At 36.6% G+C, this 23,273-nt stretch overlaps 1 protein-coding gene across 1 annotated transcript in view; it reads right to left on the bottom strand.

The window, feature by feature from the left end:
• Positions 1 to 23,273, bottom strand: part of ABCA13 (ATP-binding cassette, sub-family A (ABC1), member 13) — a 207,582-nt gene that overhangs the window by 72,120 nt on the left and 112,189 nt on the right. Inside the window, exons 42-45 of the mRNA XM_009883803.1 lie at positions 19,057 to 19,147; positions 1,861 to 2,092; positions 844 to 933; positions 202 to 259 (exon numbers count right to left, since the gene is read on the bottom strand). Of these exons, the coding sequence (XP_009882105.1) occupies positions 202 to 259; positions 844 to 933; positions 1,861 to 2,092; positions 19,057 to 19,147 (471 nt within the window). The remainder of the gene's footprint in view (positions 1 to 201; positions 260 to 843; positions 934 to 1,860; positions 2,093 to 19,056; positions 19,148 to 23,273) is intronic.

The raw sequence follows: 23,273 nt of genomic DNA, 5'->3' as shown, positions 1-23,273 counted from the left end.
CTTCAGACCATGTAGCCCAAACATTAGATGAAATAGAAGGAAATCTCCAATCATAAGAAAGCCAGTGCTCTGAGGGTTTATTTCCTCACCCCTTTCTCTAGCCCTTCAAAAAGGAGAGTCAAGATATTAGATGTAATATACACACATTTAATTTTTACATACATAAATAAATACAAAATTATGTACCTCTTGCTCTGTCACACATCCACATGAATCCTGGGGTGACATAGATTGCATCTGCCAACACGGATTATTTTTTCTAATGGGAATAAACATAACAATAGGAACAACCATTAAATGAAAGGAATACATTACTTAACAGAAGAAATCCACAGAGTGACAAGCAAATCTGGCACCTTGAACACTTTCTTTGCATTTTATCACAGTGGCAGCTGTGCCTAAACCTGTATCAATTTTACTCATTTGTATCAAAGTGGATTCACTAACAATATATAAGTAAAACAGCATATGAGCTGCATACCTTGTGCTTGCAGCAATAAGATAACTAGAGCACGGTCACAACTCTGCATTCCTAAATTTAGAAATCTGGAATGCTTCCTAACAAATATTGTAATTATTGTCTAACCTTCATCATATGGTCACCAGACTTGATCAAAATCGTCCTGAAATTAATCAGAAAACTGTCACTGACTTTCAAGGGATTTAGATCAGACCTTTAACAATGAAACCTACTTATGCACTTCACCTGGATGCCAGCTCCTTCATCAGAACAGATTTGTCATTAACCTCATGCTGCAACAAAAGCTTAAGATAGTCTACATTTCATGGGGATAAAAATATTGAATTTACAATTAAGGAAGTAGTTTCTTTATTCACAGTTACCCTTCTTTTGAATGCATGCATGTGTGGTCCCAATCAGAAAAATCTCTCAGTAGAATCTGGGAAAGGTTTCCTAGGTTATCATCTTCAGTGCTTTTCAAAGTGGGCCAGGAGGACATGAGGACAGAAAAACAAACACAAACACGTTAATATGTCTGGTTCTATTAACTTTCAGGCTCAAAATCCAACACGTTTACCAAGAAATTAAAGAACTATAAAATCCAAGCATAGGAAACATACCAAAACAGCAAAATTATCTCATTTTAAAAACTATATGTGAACATGTAAAGAACATTCAATACAATTATGGATAAACAAAACTCAACATCTCCCCGTGGCCATCTTTCACTTTATAAACATGCATTCCTAACAGTTAGCATAGTTTAAGTGTTTTTATGTTTCATTTATAAATTCAACCAGCATCATGTTACCTTTATAAAGATATCTAGATATTTGTCCAGTAGATAAAGCGATCTGTATGTGATATGCACTCCATACAGAATAGTTCAGAGCTGAGCTATAGATGCCGTACATTATAAGTAAATAAGTAAATCTAGTTGGCTTCAAAGCTGAGCATATAGAAACCAGAGGTTGAGTAAGAAGGGCACCAGGCTTTGTTAATACTGTGTGACACTTTCAAATCTGAGAATTATTTTGAGAAAATGGTTTCAGACCTAAGCAATTGGTTAAAACAAAGCATGCAAAGGCTTGTTTAAATACACTTTTATTAAGCATTTACATTGAAATGGCAATGAATGGTATTGAAACAGATTAGACAGTTCAAACTGCTCTAAAGTCTTTGCCCTTTCCTCCACGAAATCCTATGCACAATGCTTTTCTAATTTTATCTCTCCTTCATAATAATCTATACAAATCTAAACATCTGAAAAATAAACAGGTATTGTAAAAAGTAACCTATTATTATTCTTAGAATGCAAATAGTCTTTAAAATATGAGAACTCAAGGATAAAAGTCCCAGAACCCTGGATATTGATGATGATGTATGAGCCTTTTACGTACCTAAAGAAGGATTCTGCATTGTCATAAAGTCTTGGTGTCAGCTTCAGAGAAGGATAATCAATAGCCAGTGGCTTCACACTAAACAAGGCCATTGCCAGTGCAACAAAGAGGACAGGCAGCAGCACGTTCGACAGACTTCCTCTCCAGTCTCGCCTAGTGTGCTGAAACCTCTTCACGAGAAGGGCAAAAATCTGCGTGAGAATGAGACGGGGTCCACGAACACTTGAGGACCCTGTAAGTGAAACATCCGAGTTAGACAAAAAAAGCTCTCTTAGGGAACAAGGAAAATCAAATTAAGTTTTCATGTGCTTCATTTTCAAATATAGAACATAATAGTCGTTTTGATAGAAAAAACAAAACTACATAAACCTACAAAGGTGTCCTGGATGGAACAGTATAATGCCCCCAGTATAACTAATTAACTCTTCCTGTATGGGAAAACAGATATTCAGCTGACGCATTATCTCTTGCACACAGCTAAAGGAGTACTGCATACCGATTTTCCCATGGTCTTTGCACTGGTACAATCATTCCTTCTGCATTGCCACGTTTGCTCCTAGACAAATGACTATGACAAACATGGCCTGTATTAGCATTAAGGTCTTGATCTACCATGACTGAAATGAGTGGCAACTTCTCCACAGGGATTTCAATGGGATGTCTTCAGAGTATGTAACAGAGCTTCATAGATGCTAGAGCTGGATTCTCATAAAAGCATTCCTTCCATTTCTTTGCTCATATGGGACAGATCATATTTGCTAATGTGTTAGCCAATGCAGTTTTCATAATCCCATCTCATGGGCCCTCACTCACATTCCCATGGGTGGGTGTCCACAGCTTATTAACATCTCACCAATCAGACATTTTCCTGATAGACTCTCCCTTAATTTCATTTTATTGTTCTTTGTTAGAAACTTGTGAATCACACCAATCACTTTCCCTCTCTTTTAGACCCTAATGCCTTCTAGGCATGTGCAGGCTATTACCAGCTTCTCTTGTGGCTTTGCCAGACTGCACATACTTCAGCCTCTTTTCTTCCTTATAGCATAGCAGTGTCCGGTAGATTTACTACCACAGGTATTTGTACTATAGCAAGACTGAATAGCCTGTTTATTGTAGTGCTCAAAGACATACTATGTTTTACGATCCCTTGTGATTTGTCTCTTACTACCTTCCCTTCTATATATTGAGACCACTCTAAGCAGCCTTTTCTGAATAAAAATAATTGTCCATGTTGTTGAATATCCGGACTATTGCTCAATATTTCTAATACTAGCCAGCCAAGATACATCACAAGAATAGGCAATAAACCACTATATTAAAAATATATGTTTTCCTCAGTCATTTCTTCTTCTTTTCAAAATTATCTGTTTTTTCTAGAAAAAGAATACGGTTATTATTTAAAATTCTCATTGAGAAAGGTATGAAATGTCTTTCTAAATCATCTTAAATTTCAGCCTTTGCGACCTTGAATTCTGTCATTCCTTTGTGTTTCAGGTAAAACCAAAAATCTTGTTTACCTGTTTTGAATTTATTCTGTTTGATGGTACAGGATATACTCTTAAATCTTGCTTTAGGAGACAGATTATAGAAGTTTCCGACATAACTTTTGCATAAATAATCTCAAGTTTTCAGTCTCCTCTTATAAAAATCTTTATAGTCCTAATCACCCTCACCACTTGCCCCAGGTCCCCTTATGTTACTGCTGTATCAGTCTCAAGATACATTATATTAAACAGGACTGCCTATTGGATGTAGAAACACTACTGATTATACAATAGCATTATGCGTTCTTGTACTGATCTGCTTGTCTTCTTTATGCATCATACCATTTTGTCTCACCACAGCCACATAGTGAAAAGTAGCCTGCATTGGGCTTTCCATAAGTGACTCAATATGGCTTTCAAAATTCCCAAGGTAATAAATCACCAAAAAAAAAAAAAGGAAAAGCTAAATAATATTCCTATGTACACTTCCCATTTAACCCTTCATGTTTCTCAATCTTACATGCATAGTCTAATTTAATTTTCTTTTAACTAGAATCTACAAAATTAATTTTTGCTTCATAAAGCTTTTAAGTAATTCACCACCTATATTTGGTATGTATGTCAGGATGAATAAAAGCAGCACACATTTATGGGAAAACAGTTTCTGATTACCACTGATAATCATAAAGGCTAGAAGACAAGACCATCTGACCTCTCTGTTATGAAGTCAATTTTTATGCAGAAAGCTTATAGAAATATTCTCATTAATAATTTAGATCATAAAATTAAAAATCTGACCCAACTGTTAGAAGCTGTCTTGCTTGAATTACGATTACAATTATCTGGAAGAAGTGCAATTATGTTCACAATTAAGTTGTACTTTCCAATTCATCCAGACTCTCCTTTGTATTATGGAAAAGATTTTTGCCACCTTACAATTCATATAGTAAATACCAGCTACAGGGAAACACAGCATAAGTCCTAAAATTTGGTAACCAAGATTTTGAAAATCCTTACCGATAGACTGCTTTAGAATTAGGAGCAGAATTGGAAGAATCTCTAAATGGGTATTAGATGGTCTTTTTCTCCTCTTTTTTGCACTTCTAGAAAATAATGTAATTATAACTTTTTTCATGGCACAGTAAAATACGGGCTATGTAATGGCTATGTTAACAGCCAGGAGTAGACGTTTTAAATTCTGCTTCTGTCATTTTGGCATTTAGACAAGCAATTTAGAGGAGGTCCAGATTTTAGGAAGATAATCCTGGAACTGAATTACCCTCCCAAAACAGTTGAGCTAGTTCACATGAAACTGGTTACATTTGGAAGCAGTATATATTCATTAGCTTATGAGAATCTCTGTGCCAACAAGTAGTTCTAGGCTGAGCTAGTGATGTGACTTCATTCTGCATTTCAGCATGTGCCATACTGGCATAGAAACTGCTAGCCCACCAATCTGTGCACAGCATTCTACTAGAAGGTATAAAAATGTCCTTCTTACATATTTGTTCACTTATGATAAAAATAAATATAATATTGATTTTGTTTCTGGGAGGATTTTGAGGACTGATTTTCATGTAGGGCATTTGAATAAAAGGCACTTTGATGGAGGGAGGTATAAAGGGAATGCCTCTAGTCTGTGTTTCATACTATGATGGACTTGCTTATATATAATAGGGTCATGAGCTGTCTCCATACAGAGCAGGCCATAAAAATCTAAATTTTGAGGGGAATTTCACAAGAGAAATTATTTTCTGGCATTTTTAGATATAAATCCTCCCATTTTCCCCCAGAGTGTTTTTCATTTTAAACATCGTGAATGTTTCTTCTAAAAAGTTGATTCACATTGTTTCCATCTTAAAAATTTCCTGTCCAGAAAAGCAAAGCTTTGGCAAAACGTACAGTTCCTCCTCCCTTCCCCATACATACTGCCTAATCCAATTAAGTGACTTTTTTTTCAGGGAGAAGGGTTTTTTTTAATGAAAAATTCAGCTTTTCATTCTGGGCCCCAGATGCCAGGATGGGATTCTGCATTGGCCTGAAGATCTTTGAGACAGAATAATAGAGATCTAGGTAACTGTAGAGTTCATCAGTAAAATAAACATATTTTAAAGTCAAAGCATTGGTTTCTGTCACTCCACAACCTTGTGGAGAATTCCCTTCACAAACCAGATCTCCTAAGTCCTTTTCCTCAAGCCAGACAGTTGACTGATCAGAGGATTTCCTTCCTTTATCTAAGACATTCTTATCGTTCAAGATTCAATGTGTTCAGCATTTTAGCCCTGAAATGACAGCTTGAAGTATGTAACTGATTCCTATTGAAAAATCAAGAAAGAAACAACATAACCAGAAAAATTTACTGAATACTCTCACCAAAAAACCCAACACACAAACCCCAGAACCCAAGAAACTGTCCCTAGGAAATCTACCAGCAAACTTGTAAAGTAGGCCCTTTAAGCTCCTTATTTTTACATTTCCCAGAGAAATGGGTATGAACAAAAGTTAATTTTTAGGCAAAAAGCTTAGGAAAAGAATGGGGCAAACTTCATTCAAATTACCCACCCTCTATTAAGAAGAAATAAATTCTGAAGTCAGGCCTAAACACAGTAGCTATGATCTACCCACAGCAATGCGTTAGAGGTTGAAGAACTGGTAGGGCACCATTGTACCTAAATCTTTAGAGGCAGGAACACTTTACAGTACTCTCTCTCAACTGGTTGAAGAAGATATACACATCTGACTTTCACTGGCTAAATGGAAGACACAGCCACATAAAGTGCTTTTGTGTAGAATAAAAAGCGTAAAACATGCAGGAGCTAGAGGACAACAAGCTTTCATCCATAAAATAATTTTCTTTACTGTTTCTGCCTACATTGTTATCCAACCAGTGAGAGAGGTGCATCCAAGCAAGAACATTTGATCCTGGACATCACTGTTTGCATCCAGGGTTTTCATTTAGTTTTCTTGCAGGTGGTAAACACATTGTACAGACTCAAATAAGGCACGTAGCTAAATGGCAATGGAAAGTACATTGCTAGTATCCACCAGAGAAAAGGTACAGACAAGACAGAGGTATAGCAGGTTTTTGTCCCCTTCCTTCCCATTCTTTTATTTTAGTTTTTCACAAAACACTATGACATAATCTGAAAAATCTATAGTGCAACACAGAGCATATCAATTCGTTAACAAATAAATGAGATGCAATCTTTTTTGTTGTTGTTGGGAGAGGAGGAACACTTAAAACGAGGAATTTTCCAGTCATGGTTTTACACAAAATATGACCGATAGAGACATTTTAAGCACCAATCTAAAATACTCCACTACTCTCGCACACTGATACACCTTAACCCTGCCTTGCATGGGAGAGCTTTGGGATGGCTAATGAGTAAACTGAGAAATAATTAAAACCAGGACTAATTTTTGGGTACTGAATAACCCAACTGAATAGAATACATAGACTACATAGTTACCAAAATAACAAACAATCGAATACATTCTCTAGATTCTCAACAGCTCATTAAATGGATATATTGCCTTTGCTGACATAGGCTAAGCAGTTAGAGGTGAGAACATGGAACCACAGCTTCAATCCTGCAGACATCTCTGCAGTAAATGACTACCCCAAAAAGATTGATTCCTGCCCCCTAACCTGTTCAACTTTTGTACAGATTACTAAGTGAACTTGAACAGAGTCCATCTGACTCTACCTCTTCCTACAGCAGTCCAGCATCAGAGTATGCTGCTACGAAGTTCTACAAAATAGTCAGATTTTTAGAGATTTTTAGTGTAAGAAAGAATCCAACTCAAGATGTTTACTTATTCTTTCCAGGCATACCATAGACACATCCGCATTATGAATATCATCCTTTAAATTCAAGACCTTGTGTTTTTTTCAAAGTTCGAATATATTACCTGTATTATACAAATAGGTGAGTACCATTGAATGCAAGCCAAATATTTCTTAACAATTATATAAATTAGATAAAACCTAAAAAATTAGTTCCCAATTTTCCCTTCCTTTACATCTTCACAGACATCCACGACTATGTATAATAGATATTATAATTCTATCATATGAAGTATTAATTTATGTATCTGTAATGCCCATACAAGACACAAAGAAGGTAAGCCAGCCTCTTGAATTCACATATAACTAATACTGAAATACACATAGCATTTCGTCACTGTTTTAACCTTTTATTTAATGCAAGAATACCCAGTCTCATACCACTGCAAAAATCCATTAGGCTTTCTGATCACTCATATCAAAATAACAGAATATCCTCTAAAAGTATAAATGTCACACCATGCAACACCAACTCATGTGTGGTAATAGATAAGAATTTAGAACAGATGTGCATCACAACCACTCTCTATTTTAAGAGTAAATTTTGGGTAGCAAAAGCACCTGAATGGCATTTAGCAAGTAAATATGGTATGTAGATATCCAGTGAACTGAGACCTCTGCTTTTAATTTATGGACATGTTTTATAATCTTACTTTCCCAAACCTATTTGTCTGTTTTATCTACTCATTGCATTCAGTTTTAAAACTAGACCGCAAGCAGTCAAAGGTAGTTAGAATCTGGGTTTTTTTTAGCCTTACTATTCGTCCGTAGGGTGTCTGGAACAACAGGGCTTGACTTTAGATTGGGTTTCCAAGGTACCACTGCTAGTATAATAAACAATAATAGCCACCTCAACAGCTAGGAAAAAAACAACACCCAACTTGCTGATGGTGTGTTAGCTGATGTCAAAACACCACTTGTTTTCACTAGTATGAAAATGGGTAGGCGTGTAGCTATGACACAAACTCAACTAAGTATATATTTATTTTGGAATGTAACACTTTTAGTGAACGGTACAAGCACCTACTCTGGTTATAAAAACACTGTCATAACTTCCAATGAAGGGAATTAATTTTCTAGTACAAAATAGTCAGTTTTCTTCCCTTCTCTAGCCAGAAGCACACAAATAGTGGACAAGCATAAGGAAATGGGAAACAATGGTGCTGCCTTCCTATCCATTACCCTACAGACACCAAAGGGAACCAAAAAGTGTTGTTACACTGACAGGCAAGCTGATTTGATGAACAGCCATCTAAACTAGTCTGGTCCTGACAGAAGAGAAGGACACATTGCTGAGCGCACTGTTCCCATAATTCATAAATATAGAGTTTCATTTATTTCTACAGCTGTGACTTTCATGGCCTAATACAGTCTCTGTTGTTACATTTCCATGTTTTCTTCCACTTTGCCTTGATTTATCTCTCTTCTCTACATTTTAGTTGGGGTTGCTGCCAGCCTAAACCATACTGAAAAAGAAGCTGGAATTAAGCACCAAGTATTTTTTAGCTTTGTGTGGCAAACTCTACCGTGGCAAAAGCACCTTCATCATGATGAGATGGGCATATTCTTTGGAAACAAATAAAAGGCAAATATTCAGCCAGGTGGAGACAATCCTATCATGCCCTGAAAAGGAAAATTACTGTAATTTTGGGAGCCCTAATTCTCTGATTGTGAGTTTCTTCATGATTAACTTGCAACATTAACAAACATGATAATTTCAATTTCCAGGAGATGATAATTTTCCAAATAGATATGCTTTTATTGTAGTATTATCTCCCCTGCAGTGATGCACCTGCAACGAATTGCCACGTGGAGGAGGGGACAAGAGGAGGAACAGTTGAAAAACAGGCACAGAATGGTAATTACAAAATGGAAGCTTATTTGCACCTTCTGTCTGCAGCCTTCAAAAGCACAAAAGCAGAGAAGTACAGTCTGTCAGAATTGACAACTGATTTCTTATATATATGTGTCTGTGTATATATATAAACATACACGCACATCTCAGACTTGGCAGAGAGAAAGAATACATTTGTACATGCACAGGCAAACATCCATCAGATACATCTTCCGCACTAGGATATACCCTCTCATTACAACAAGCAGCACACTTTTTGAGATGGGTTCCTTTTATTCATAGAAGTGTAAATCAGTACTCAGAAAGCTATTAGAATTCAAACCACTGAATGCAACCCATAGACTCAGGTTACAACATTTCAAGACTGAGTCCAATGTAGACAATAGGGCTGCAACCCACAGTACATTCGCTGTGTTTGGTGAAGGTTTGGTGAAAGAACAGGACAGCAATACAGTCTGAATGTTCCCTCTACCACAGCACTTAACATTGTGTGAGACTTAATGCTAAATATCTTCAGCATTTTCAAACTAGACAGATTAAGTGTAGCAAGGGTCGAAGGAACTATATATTCAAACCAGGTGTTCCCAAGTACTTCCCGCTGGTAACTTGCTTCCCAGAATGGGGACTTTTCAATTGCAGCTGTCCAGTTTTGTACTGCAGATGACTTTTTTATGCAGCTGCTTGGTTTGCAGTGAGTGGCCTTTGAAGGCACTGTATAAAGCACTCTGGAACAAGCCTCCTGGAATTGCTCAGAGAAAACTCAGACAACAAATGAGTTTGTTGTCAGAGGAGCAAACCTCTTCAGGCAGGCCCAGATTTCACCCTGATAGACAAGGACATTCTTAGCCACTTTTACAATGTGTGCAAGTATTAGCTTGATATGAACAAAGTACTTGGTCTAAAATATTGCAACTTCCATAATCAAGAATATTTTTAGACACTATCTCTACTGGAATTATTCTATTAACAATAAAATCATATCAGAGTTTGTGCAGGGAAACAATTGGAAAGATGACTGAGTTCTGCAGAAGGCATGTTTTATTCAGACCCACAGCTATCGCAAACAATTGAAAAATGTATTTGATGAATAATCTCTTTCCTCAGGCATTCTGGTATGTCATAAATAGTGGTATTAACAGCTACAAGGATCTTGATTAACAGAACCAACTGTTCCATTTTTTCTAAAGCCTCCAATGAATATGGTAACCTAGATAAACTGCAAAAATAGATCGAGACAGATAGAAAAAATTTTATGGGTAAAAATTTCCACCTATACAAAAGTCCAACATCGGGTCTACATATCAGAAAGTCCCACTTGCATATTTCAAATGGGAATTAACTGGCAACTGTGCAATATAGAAATCTAATTAAGGTGTCACCTTGTCATCTATATAAGTTTATTGCATAAAGAGTTAACAAAAAGAAGTGCAGTCCTTAGTGCTGTCTGCTTGGCATACTGCCATTCATACTGAATCTACTTTGGATGTTGTCCCTGTGACTCCTAAAATAGTTTTTTTTTAGCTTTGAGAAATGAAAAGCTTGTAGCTCTACAGAATGTTGCTAGTATCAAGAAAACAGAAACGGGATTATTGATAATGTCTTTGTGGGCTTTTGTAACACAATAGAAATGTTTTAGTGACAGAGCAAAGACTACAATTTCACCAAAGAAGATCCTTTTGAGAAGGTACTGGACACATGAAAATCTAGTTTCATGTGGAAGTACCAACCTAAAACACAGCCTGGCTAGCACAACTAAGACATGTACCACACCTTCTACATATGTATAGTATTTACTCATTAGATGAAGCAAGATGTTAAAAGGACTTCATGGAGCCCTTTCCCTAAGCAACGTTCCATTTCAAAATGAAAAGAAAGTATACTTAGTCTTAATAAACATGTCTTCAAAAAATTGACCATTTACATTAAATTACTTACATAGTTCAAGTTAAAGTACCTGTATTTGCTGGTGCAACAGCATTAATAAAACAAAGATGTGTTTTAAAATATTTGTGTGCATGTGTGTACATACACATACACTATCTTCATCTATGAAAATATCTAAATGTATACACACACAGGCACCCTTGGAAAAAAATATCTATAAAATATATGCTCCATCTGTAAGCTAAAGCAAGGCAAGGAACCACCAGAATTTACTTAGATATAAACCCTAAAGACTAGCTATGAACAACAAATATTTTCTGACAGTGTATGTGTGACTTTGTATTAATTATATAACAGTGACAATTTCCTCCAACACATACACCCCTTATTTTGAGGGAGAGAAATAATCAGTTCATCTTGAATGTAAGAAGTAAATGCTATCTTTGGAAAACTCTATTGAGGAACAGAAAAAGCATTAGCCAAAAAGGATTTCACTATTTAAGCTGGGAAGACAATATTACTACAGCAAAAGCCACATTAGTATTACACCAGGCAACCCATTGCTATTTAACTTTCAGTTGCTTTTCAGATAACAGATGATCACATAATCCATATACTGAAAACAGAATTTTGAAGATGTTGCAAATCTGAAAAAAGTGGAATACCTCCAAAAAGTGCAATCAGGCCATTCTCAAAGTGAACACAGGAATACTGCCTGCCAGATCTCATTTATCCTCTGAGGAAGAGTTCTACTTCTTTAATATTCTTTTCTTTATTCCTTTTTTATTTTGGCAAGAATTACTTAGGGATAGGAATCATTAAGACATGAAATGGAAGACAAGCAGTCCTACAGAGTGGAGAACAAGACTCCTGAATATTTCATTAAAAGACAGGATTTTAAAAATACCATGAAAGATCATAAAGGCTGTCAATAACTTTTCCATGTCTGCAGCTGTTTTAATAGCCTCAACAAAATACAGGAACTAAAAGAAAACAACAGGAAGTCCTGGAGTGCAAAGGAGAGGCTGGAGAACAAGAGACAGAAGGGAGCACCAGCAAGTCTGAGGGAAATCAGAGCCTGTATGAAGAAATATACTGTCAAGACGAAATCAAAGAAGGGCTTATAGGCAAGACATAAGACATACACAGCTGAGGTGATTTGACCACTTGGTTTTCAAGATCTTAAGGGAGTTCACATTTTATGTTTCACATAAGAATTACCTTTGGACAAATAAAGCATTCCTAGTGCACCCACAACTATCTGTATGTTTTGTCCTTCAGCTCCAGGAAATGCTTAAGCATAGTGGATGAGCTTCCAAGCTATTTAATTTCTGAAACAAGCTCTACTAATAAGTAACATGACAAACAATCTAAATTATTATGAAGACAAGACAGCGGGTTGTTGGAAAGAGCAGTTTCAAAATATTCTCATACATCCACATCAGACAGAAAGAGCTGGGAGATGTTAATATCAAATACAATTTTCTGTTTAGAAGGCATTTGAGATATGTAGAAATTCAATAGATAGTCATCACCTTCAAAAGTTACATGCATATCAGTTCTAGTGACCTACAACTTCAAAAAAAAGTCTCTCTGATTATTCTGTTTCTTCTAGGCAGGATAGAAAAGGCATCGTCTGTTCTACCACAGGATGGAGTGATGTAACAACTTTCCTCATTTTTTTTTATTTAGTTAGAAACTGGAAATGCTCAGTAAACTTCAGACTGCAATCTGAAGTCTGCATCTACATCTATAGTACAACACGTCTTCAAGCATATCTTTCAGTCTAAATGAGATTCGTACATTTTAAGAACAAGCAAAAATTCCAAATTACATAGCGAAGGAAAGCAGCTACTAAGTCACAGGGGTGTCCTTTCACGGAACCAAATCAATTCCATCAACAGAATGCATTCATGAACAATTAATATCATTTTCAAAATAGAAATTTCAGAAAGGGTTATTGTTTTGTTCTCTGGTGCTCCAGCAGTTGCAGAAAACTATTGTCTTTTTTCAATTGAGCCCCCTTTTTGGCAGGTGCTTTACTGTATTTTTTCACTAGAGCTGAAGGGAACAAAAGGCCCCTGTGAGACAGACAGGCACGGTTCACTTCTTTCATTTGCCAGCAGTTAGGAGATGAACATGATGACAAGGAGGCGGAGAACAGGAAGTGGATCAGCTTCTTGGCACAGCAAGAGTACCTCCCTTTACTAGAAAATAGCTGTCTTCAGTTGTTTTTCTAATAGCCATCTGATGTCTGAGCCCATCTAACAAAAAGCCCAAAGTGTCCACACTGTGGATGAAAAGTGGAAGAGGACCAGGCAGCAAGTACAAGGAACATGCTTAGATGAGAGGAGAAAGTAGAGTCCCTCAAAGACCATTTACTTTCAGGATAGAAGGAGTTACTGTTATGTACTTACTAAGAAAACAAATTTATGTAAACCTTAAACAAGCTAGATGATCTTATTTTTGAGATTGGGTATCTTTTTGTGACTAATAATAGATAACATTATAAAGATGCTCCATCCTCATTCTATGCTTCAGACAATCCCGAAAAGGTGGCAAAAGGAAAAGAAAGCAAGATTCAGGGTTGAGGAGTATAAAGCTAAATAATTGGAAGAGGTGAAATTAAGTTTTCAACAGATGCTAGAATCACAAGATTTCCTGCAAGAAACTAATTAAAACAATAAAAAATCTGAAAGAAAATATAATGTATCCAAGATTTTTAAACTAGCTATTTTGATACTTCTTTTTCAGGATCTAGTACTGCATTTAAGTGGTAGTGTCATCTATAATATTAGACTTCCAGAAGACTGAAATGTATGCTGTATCTTCTTATCAGGAGTTGGCAAAAATCTGAAAATTTTAATATTAGTCTTCATGTCAGCAGCTGCATCTTCTAAACAGAGCCACCAATACTTATTTTCCAGTTTTCTACTCAGAAATCAAGCTACATTTTGCAAGGTGGAGCATTAAAGTCATTCTTATATCCTTTTAAGTGAATTTCACAGGGAAATAAGAGAAGGGAGTTCCACTTAAAAACTGATGTTGTGATATAACTTCAAACATATTATAGCAAACGCTCTGTCAACCTTTATTTTGAAATTACAGGGAACTCAATTTGTCATAGTGAATTAAAAGCTCCTCTCTACAAATAGGAGAAATCACTTGATCACCTATCAACAGACATCAAATTCCACTCTGTTACCCACGTGCAGAAATCAATAACACCTTTCGCTGTTGCATATTTTCTGCAAAGGCCCCAACCTTGTGCTAAATGCAACAGGAGAGGGAATATACCTCCCTGGGTAGACTAACTCCAGGTGTTAATTAACCTGTAGGAGAAGTGCCTGCCTTTAGCTTCCAGATATCTATTTCACTTATTTCTTCCACTTCTGACCCTAGAAAATTTAGAACTATTCTTTAATAGACAGTGTTCTCTACACATTAAATAAACCTGGTCTTTTTAAGCAAACCACTTCTCTATCTACTTTTTGATAAACTGTGAGCTGAGCCATGATGGTGCCTTTGCAAGGACTTCACCTCCAACCACCAATATTAATTCTTCTCTGTTCCCTTTCCAAATTCTCAACTTTTCCTTAAAGACATTCAGATTTAAAAACATGGACACAAAAGTTGTAGAATCAGTCTCATCAATTTTGTTCTGATAGTCAAAATGACCTCTTCACATCAATTCGTACATTAAATTGAAACATAAATGAACTTAGCCACACTGTCTTAAAACGTTTTTTCACCAGGATTAGTAGGTAACTTTCAAAGCCAGTGTTTTCCAGAATATTACTCCCCATTACATAGATTTGCCCAGCATTTGGCTTAATTGAAACACACTTTATGTAGAATAGATTCAGCTTTTCAAGTGATCTAACTCATTCTTTAGGCTTGGTCTGACTCATTACCATTCTACCAATTCCTTGCAGTAGTCACACTTTTTGTTATTTTTCATAAGGTTATATTTACTTCAGTACCACTTATGAAAATAATCAAAAGGCAGAGTTGAAACCCAATGAAAATTCACTGAAAGCTCTTCAGTTTGATGTTTTGCTATTGATGACTACTTTTTGGCAGCTACAATTTCTTAACAAAATTACCTTTCAGATCTTCATTTTATGTACTGTATATTGTTGATCTCTTAAATCCTAATAGGAACAACGTAACATTTTGCCCAGTATATTTCAAAATGGCTAACACCAGCTGCTTCAGAGAAAGGTTTAAGAAACCATAAAACATAGTTATGCATATACTTGCTTCCACGTCAACACTTTCATTGGCTAACTTATCGAAGAACTTCAAGACATAAGCTTTAATAGCACTTCTGTAACTATAGCTATTCACATTATATATACACTAATAACTGCTCTTTGGCTTTTTTAAACATACTACCACAATCTTAGTCTCCATAACATTTTACGGCAATGAATTTCAAATTATATGTATCACCGTGTGAAAAACTTAATTTTATCCATTTTGAATTTTCTACTGTTTGGTTTGACTATATCTCAGGTTCCAACTGTATTTTACTGCCAGAAGAGAATAGATCCAATGTTGATATCTCCCAAAAGTTTCTAAGATGTAGAATGTTACAAAATTAATTCATTTGGCTCTTCAGCAAGATATCTGAATATCTTAATTCTGCAGTATTGGTCCCTTAATGATCCAATGCACCCACTCTGTAGCCTATTGCCTTTTTTTGCATATGCTCAGAACATTTTGTTATTTATCCATGGTTAGATAGTCACCTCTTAGACTTGCTCTTAGCTCTCCAGATTATTTTTGTATGTATACTTCCTGCTGTAGTTTATGATCATTTCATTAGACTCCATAGAGTTGGTTTCTCCATTTTCTCAAGGCTATTTGGCTCCAATGATTTTGTCATGCAGCCATTGCAAGCTCAGTCTAACCTTTTTTTGGCATAATCTGTATACATCTACAAAACAATAACCATCAATCGTGTGCCCCAGCTGTGAAGAAAATAATTATAAACGTCTGTATTATAATATATGCATGTGTTATGCCTGCACACATAGGCATTCCCTGACTTAAAAAGAAAATCTTAACTGTTCTTACCAAAAGGTGAGTTTTATTCCAAGCTTTTTTCATTGGAATAAAACGCAAAATTACGAGCAAACCTTCCACATAGAAAACTTAAACCCATAGAAATTAGACAGTGTGCTTTGTATCTTTAAAGTTACCAATATTAAAAGTGTTACAATTAATGTAATTAATGGACTGTTACTTACCACTAATATTTGCATTTAGAAAGGGTAATATAATTCTGAGTTTATTTTATGTTATTGTGGTGCATTGACCCTCACCAGTAGCTAAGAACCACACAACTGCTCGGTCACACTCCCCCTCCTCCAGCAGGATGGGGGAGAGGAAAGGAAGAGAGAAAATGAGAAAACTTGTGGGTCAAGATAAAGACAGTTTAAGAAGTGAAGGAAAAAGAAAGAAAAAATAAACCGATAAAAAGACAAGCGATGCAAAGGCAATCACTCACCACCTCCCACAAGGAGACTCATGCTCAGCCTGTCTGGTAGCAATGGTTACCTCCCCCACAGAGAACCTCTCCTCAGTTTTTATTGCTAAGTATGACACTATATGGCATTGAATAACTCCCTGGTCAATTTGGCTCAGCTGCCCATGTCACATCCCCTCCCAGCTTCTTGCTCACCCTCAGCCTACTCACAGCAGGGAGCGGGGACAGAATGGGAAAAAAGAGAAAGCCTTGACACTACAAGTAATTCTCAGCAGCAGCCAAAACACTAGTGTGTTATCAACACTGTTTTAGTCACAAATCCAAAACACGGCACCATTAGGACCACTAGGAAGAAAATTAACTCCATTTCAGCCAGACCCAGTAAAATAAGACAATGTAAAACATAACTAGAAATTGTCAGGTCTCTGACTTCCGTCAAATACTGTCATATTTTGCCGAACTGGTGTCTCTTGCTTGTTTTGGCACTGGTCATTAGCCTAAATCATGTACTTATTTTTTGCAGTTTCATTTAAGAAGGGACATGCACACTGCTCCACTACACATCTACACTACACTGCATTCTGGGAGACAAGAGACAAAATTTTGATGTCTACACAATCCTGATGCTTCAAGGGCTCAGCACCAGTAAAGGATAGCCAATACCCCTGCTTGTGCTCATATCCATGCTTTGTCAAAGCAGCTCTCTAATCCAAATTCTTTTACAAATCAAATAGCAGCATCCTGTGATCTTCTCAATAACCCAGATGTTTGCTCTAGGGGGTTTTGAAAATTCATTTGACTACTTTGATAACAGAAAGTTTGACTGCCTTTGAATCTGCTTTCAAAGACAAAATTATACAGGTCAAGCTATTGCCCATGGAGTATTCTAGTTAGCTTTGACAATGATGGATACCTTTCATGACCATTTCCCAGATCCCTTATGCCTACACTTCACAACTGTCCTTAATGATGAATGACAGTCATCTGCAACAAACGACAATTTTCCAGTACTCTCATCCCCAAAGAAATGGCATTATCATCACATTTTCTTGCTATAATTTATCAGACTGAAAATTACAGTCTCAGATTACTAGATTCTTTATTAATGTAATAACTTGAACAAATACTAAGTTATGTGTTCTGAAATGTGGATGGTAAAAGATATCAACTTGTTAGGTACAGTATACTCTGTTTTCATTACTTTAGGTACTCTAAATCTTACTCTTTAATGAAAATGCAATGTGGAGAAGACAGACTGTCTTGATTTGAAATTGTTTCGGATATCCTAGCTGAGCCTTGAAGAAATACACAGCTGATTGTTATAAAATAAAGGGACATTCAAAGCTGTATTTTGAATAGACATCTTGTTCTCACCACTCACAGGAGTGGATATTTTATTTACGTAGTGAGGGTATTTTGCTCTATAGTTACATCTTTACTGACTCAACAGGGACTGAAATGGTCTAGCAAAAAGACGTTCTGGAAAAAATCATCCAGTCAACTTTGCACTTTGTGACAGAAGGTCTCATCTTAGGCCACAATTCTTGGCACTGATTGATTACTCCTTACTGGCAGATCTACCTGAATTTATCTTAACAAATAACACAAGCTATGTTCAAAATTATTATTTCCATTACTGTAACAATGCAGGTCTTCAGTCACAGACCAGGACCTTTCTGTGTTTGTGTTCTATAGAAACAAAACAAAAAGTACTGCATATAGAACAAAATGTTTGACAACTAATCGAAGAAGATTGTAATCTAGATATAAATCATAGAATCATAGAATGGTTTAGGTTGGAAGGCACCTTGGAGATCATCGAGTTCCAACCCCCCTGCCATAGGCAGGGACACCTCACTAGACCAGGTTGCCCAAGAAACGTGGTACGTGTAGAAGCATGAGAATCCCAGGAAGAATAAGAAAATATTGATGAGCCTGGTGGGCACTGCCATTAGAGAACTTGAGTCTTGCTTTTTGCAAGATACCACATTAGTGGCTTCTAAGAGTTTCTCTCTCTAAGAGAGAACAAGGTTCCTAAGGTTTCAGAAATGTTAGCAAGGACCTCCTCCCAGGCTTGCATGGCAGGAAAATAGAAAGCACAAAGGAATTTGTTTTAAAACAAACAAACATGTAAGGGAACATGAAAGAACGTGCCACTTTAGAGGACAAATGATCTTTTACTATGAGGGGCAACAGCTATTTATTTATTTATTTGCACTTGGATGGAGATGAATACCCCTTTCTAATAGCTTACAGATTTTATATCTGTGGTATATGTCAGCAACGTTTATCCATTGTCAGTAGGAGTCAAAGACAGTAATTAGTTGCCGGAGACTGGTAGGAAGTAGTACATTAATGCCGATGCATTGAGAGAATGCTTGTGTGCATGTGTACACATAGTAGAAGGGTGGGAAGATGGCTATGAAGTAATACAGAGGTGAATCACAGTAGACTTTTAAAAAAGTAGATCATGTCACATGCACAAAATAAGAATTACCAGGTGGTAGCCGGCAGTATTCTCCATTTACTTGTGCATTCCTTGACTTTGGGAATTTTGTGCACGTTTATCTTTGTGATTGTGATCTTTATAAATCTGGCTGCTTCAGAAGGTACCAAGTTTTCTACTTACAGGCTGATTCAGCACCATTTGTATGGTCCAGGTGTGATGACGGTGGAACATAAGGCATCTTCTCTGAATCCTGCAGTAGCTTCAGAAATACCTTTAATGAAGTAGGAGAAAAATAATTTAGAATCCATTTTCTAAAAACTACTTCATGTATATCTATATCTATATCTCTCTATATATATATATATCTCCCAAACCATCCAGATTGTCATATATTAGTAGTGGCTGCTGTAGCCACACTGCTGGAATGACTATAAAATTAGTCAAGCTCTCCAGTGGAGGAATCCTGAGGATAAGGGGGAAAAAAAAATAAATGCCAATAGATGCAAAAGCACCTATGCAAACCACTGCTGGCCCATGCACAATACTATCTGCAAAGATTTTTCAACAGACTGGCTGCCCTTGATTGACATTTTATGCTCCTAAGATATGGCATATGTTGGAACTTGGTTACTGCAGCTTTTACCAAGGACAGATTGACAGATTCAAGTCTCTTCTGATACTCTAGCTGGAAATCTGTGGGCACAACTGGAACTGCTAGCAAAGAGTTCTAGTTGTACCAGTACAACTAAATCTAGTATACAGAATCCTACAGAACCGAGAATCCACAGAACTCTGGGAAGTGTCCATAGATTTATGCAATCATGTGGGCAATAATGTTATTCAAAGACATTTAAAAGACAATGCAATCATCAGGCACAGTCAACATTAACAAAGTCCTGTCTAATTAATACAATGGAGAGGACTGGGCAACAATGCGTGTTTTGTAGCAAAACCGTTAGTATGCATACCCCATATTGGGAGAAGACGATAGGATCCTGGTATCTAAAATCACTGTGGAAAAAAATGAAATTATTTTTTATAAAAGTAAGAATCGAACAATTTTACTCTACTGTAGATTTTAAGGGTTGAATCTTCCTACGCAGGGGGACACAACTCAGAAGGGAGTTAATGATAACATTTAAAAGAAAACCAGCAGAATTAACCAACTTTATAATCATGAGATCTATTTAAGTGGTATATACATTTTGCCAAAAAGATTTGCGTTCGATCTACTACTTCTTGCTTAATCCTGTTTCACACTTCTGTCCACATAAAGTCCTTTGAATTTCAGAGAGATGTATTTCATTTATCAGTCCCTCAGCCTTGCAGAAGCTTGGAACATCTTTCATAGCAAGTCAGTTATTAACACTCACCCCACTTCTTGCAAGCTCAAATGACAAATAAAATTAATATTTGCTTATCTTATCCTGAACTGCAGTTTAAACAGTGATCTAGGAACTTCAGATAAAAAGATAGAAAAGAAAAATTCACAGAAAATACAGCTACCATGAACATCTCTTATTGAACAGCAAAAGTACAACCAAGGTTTTCTTTCTCTTGACAAAAGCCTTCTCTTGCTTTCTCTTCTCTGTTTGGGCTGAGCTGCAAGACATATTATAACCACAGTTCGGCTTTCAGAAATCATTAAGAAACCATTTATTTCTTCCCACAAAAGAACCTGATATCAGCTATAACAAAAAATTCCTTGTTTCCAAGGAGCTCGTACAATAGACAACAAAAACCCATCAATTTGAAGTACTTTATATTTGTGGAAAGATATTCCTTGTCTTGTGAAGGCCTGATTGTTACATAAACCATATTTTGCATGGTGGCAAATACACACCTGTGGGAAGGAATGGACAGGACAGGTGACCCAAAACTGACCATCAGGCTATTCCATCCCATCTGTATCATGCGCAGTATAAAAGCTGAGGGATCAAAGGGTCAGTCTCTCTCTTCAATGGCCGGCATCCAAGTACAACTCTGTCCATTCTTCTGTCTTTGAACCCAATCCATGCATTCCTGAATCCGGTTCTTGAATCCAGTTCTCATCTGTTGCTGATGAGAACTTGTTTGCCAAGTTTGATATTCATTTTGTATATATGTATATATTTCATTATTTTCCTATTAATTTTACTGTCTTTTTATTGTTACTATTTCATTATAGCTGTTTAGGTTTTTTCCCCAACCCATAAGTCTCTCTCCCATTCCCATTCTGGGAAGGGAGAGGGGTTAATAGAGAGCATCTGTCATTTGTTTAGTGGCCAGTCCAGCCTAAACTTTGAGCAACAAGCCTTTGAACAAATTGAGCAAGAGATTGTTCAAAGGCTTGTCTTCAATCAGGACCCCACGTTGGGCACCAATTAACTCTGTCAAGATTTAGGCTGGCTCCTCAGATGTTGGCCATTGAAGAAAAGCTTGACCCCTTTGATCCCTCAGGTTTTATACTGCGTATTATGCAGATGGGATGGAATACCCTGATGGTCAGTTTTGGGTCACCTGCCCTGTCCGCTCCTCTTCCCCACAGGTGCAACCCTGCTACACTCTTCTGCCTCCGACCCTCCAAGTTGGTGCATTAACAAAGTTAGCTGGCCTTGGTTGTTACAGCAGTAAGTATAAGCAAGAGCCTCTCTGCATGCCATTCCTTGGTGTTAACTATAAACATCAGACCTTATCTACTAGAAGCAGATACTGTCTGAAAAATATGCCATTAATTTCAGAAAGGGCCATTAGTTAGAAGAGTTTTAACTGAAAAGTAAAATAACTGAAAATGAAAATTGGCCCAGTGTCCTTGACAAAGAATGTCCTTGACACAGTATCCTACAGTGGCACAGTATCCTTAACACTTCACTGCAGAGCACGCGGACCCTGTCACACCTTACTTATCATTCCTAAAACACATCTCCACCTGAAAGGAAAAAGTGCAGAAAATGAAAGAAAGAGAAAGCAAAGAGGGGGAGAAAGAAAAAACAACCAATACCTATAGACAGTCCTTTATCATCTAAAACCACTGACTGTTATTTTAGCAACATTTCTGGGCCCTCCTATCCCACAAATTCCATGTGTATCCTAGATATTTTGCAGTGGGAATGTGTTAATTGCTTGGTTTGGTTGCTGTCAGTTAATTTGCAACAAGCAACTGCAAAAAGAGTAGTCAAAATTGTGAGTGGTAACATATGAAGTAATTTAAAAGCCATATAAAAGTCCCTGAAAAGTAAGCAGCACATGGAATTAGAATTCGATGTTGTTAGAACACTCTCAACAAAATTGAATTACGTTAGAAGCTACATATTGTTTTAAGGATAAAATATTTCAAGGAGGTATATGGCTTTCCCTGGAAAGTTTTGGGACAAACTCTCTGGTCATTTCAAGGGAAAGAATTTAAAGTAGTATTCCATTAACAAGTGTTTCAACACATCTTATTTTGCAAAGATGTTTTAATGGTTTTGTTCTCTCCTCAAAGCAAAGGAAGGCAGCAACAAGATTTGAAACCTCCAGAGTTGCCAGAAAGTGGAACATCACTCTCCAGGGAGCTCTCAGTATACACTTAATTTAATTAACCATCCTTCTATCCTTCTTTCGGTTTTGCTAACACTCTTTGGATTACAAGTGTTATAAAGTACACAAACCAAAATGGCTGGAAAAGATATTTAAAACCTAAAATGAAGCAAATATTCGTGAATTTTGAAAGTGTCAGAAACTGATTTTGTTAGAACTTCAAGATTGCTTTGAAGTATGAATGGAAGCCTGGTTTCCCTTGAAGAGTCAAATTTTTAGAGAAAGTGAATGTCCCTGAGACTGAAAAAGGATAATGGCAAATGTATGAGAGAACAAAAAGAAAGGATAAAATAAAAATTGTAACACATTTCTTCCTTTAAAGTCAGAGTTCTTTGTTTCCAGATTGAATTGTTTGAATAGACTAAATAGCACTATTATGTGCTATCCATTTAGTTGCCAATGCAAAGAGGCTTTTGATAAGAAAATGGAGAATTGAGGTTGTAAGAACGACTAATGACGAGATGCAGAGATGACAGAAATCACCCCAAATTAATGCATTAAGTCTTCAAGCTGAATAATGATACATCAATATCTAATACCACCTTTAAAGCTTTTTTTAACCTGGAGAAAACAACCAAAAGCAAGCTCTCAATGGAATAACAGATGTGGTACACTGAAGAAGCTTCCTCGTATTCCATGACAACTTCCCATGTACTTTACAGATGCCAGTTCTGGAAAGTCCTATGATATCCCACAGGGACGTAATCAAAAAAGGTTCTCAATATATACATTACCTAACAATCTATAAAGTCTGGCAGTGAACAGTATTCTTTCTTGTAACATATTAATTACCCTATATAATTTGAAATAAAGTAACAATTTTTCAATAAGCATTTTCA

Source organism: Charadrius vociferus, unplaced genomic scaffold, assembly GCF_000708025.1.
Source record: "Charadrius vociferus isolate BGI_N301 unplaced genomic scaffold, ASM70802v2 scaffold103, whole genome shotgun sequence".
Classification (NCBI taxonomy): Eukaryota; Metazoa; Chordata; class Aves; order Charadriiformes; family Charadriidae; genus Charadrius; species Charadrius vociferus.
Note: the sequence above shows the minus strand (reverse complement) of the source record. Positions and strands in the feature narration are given on the sequence as shown.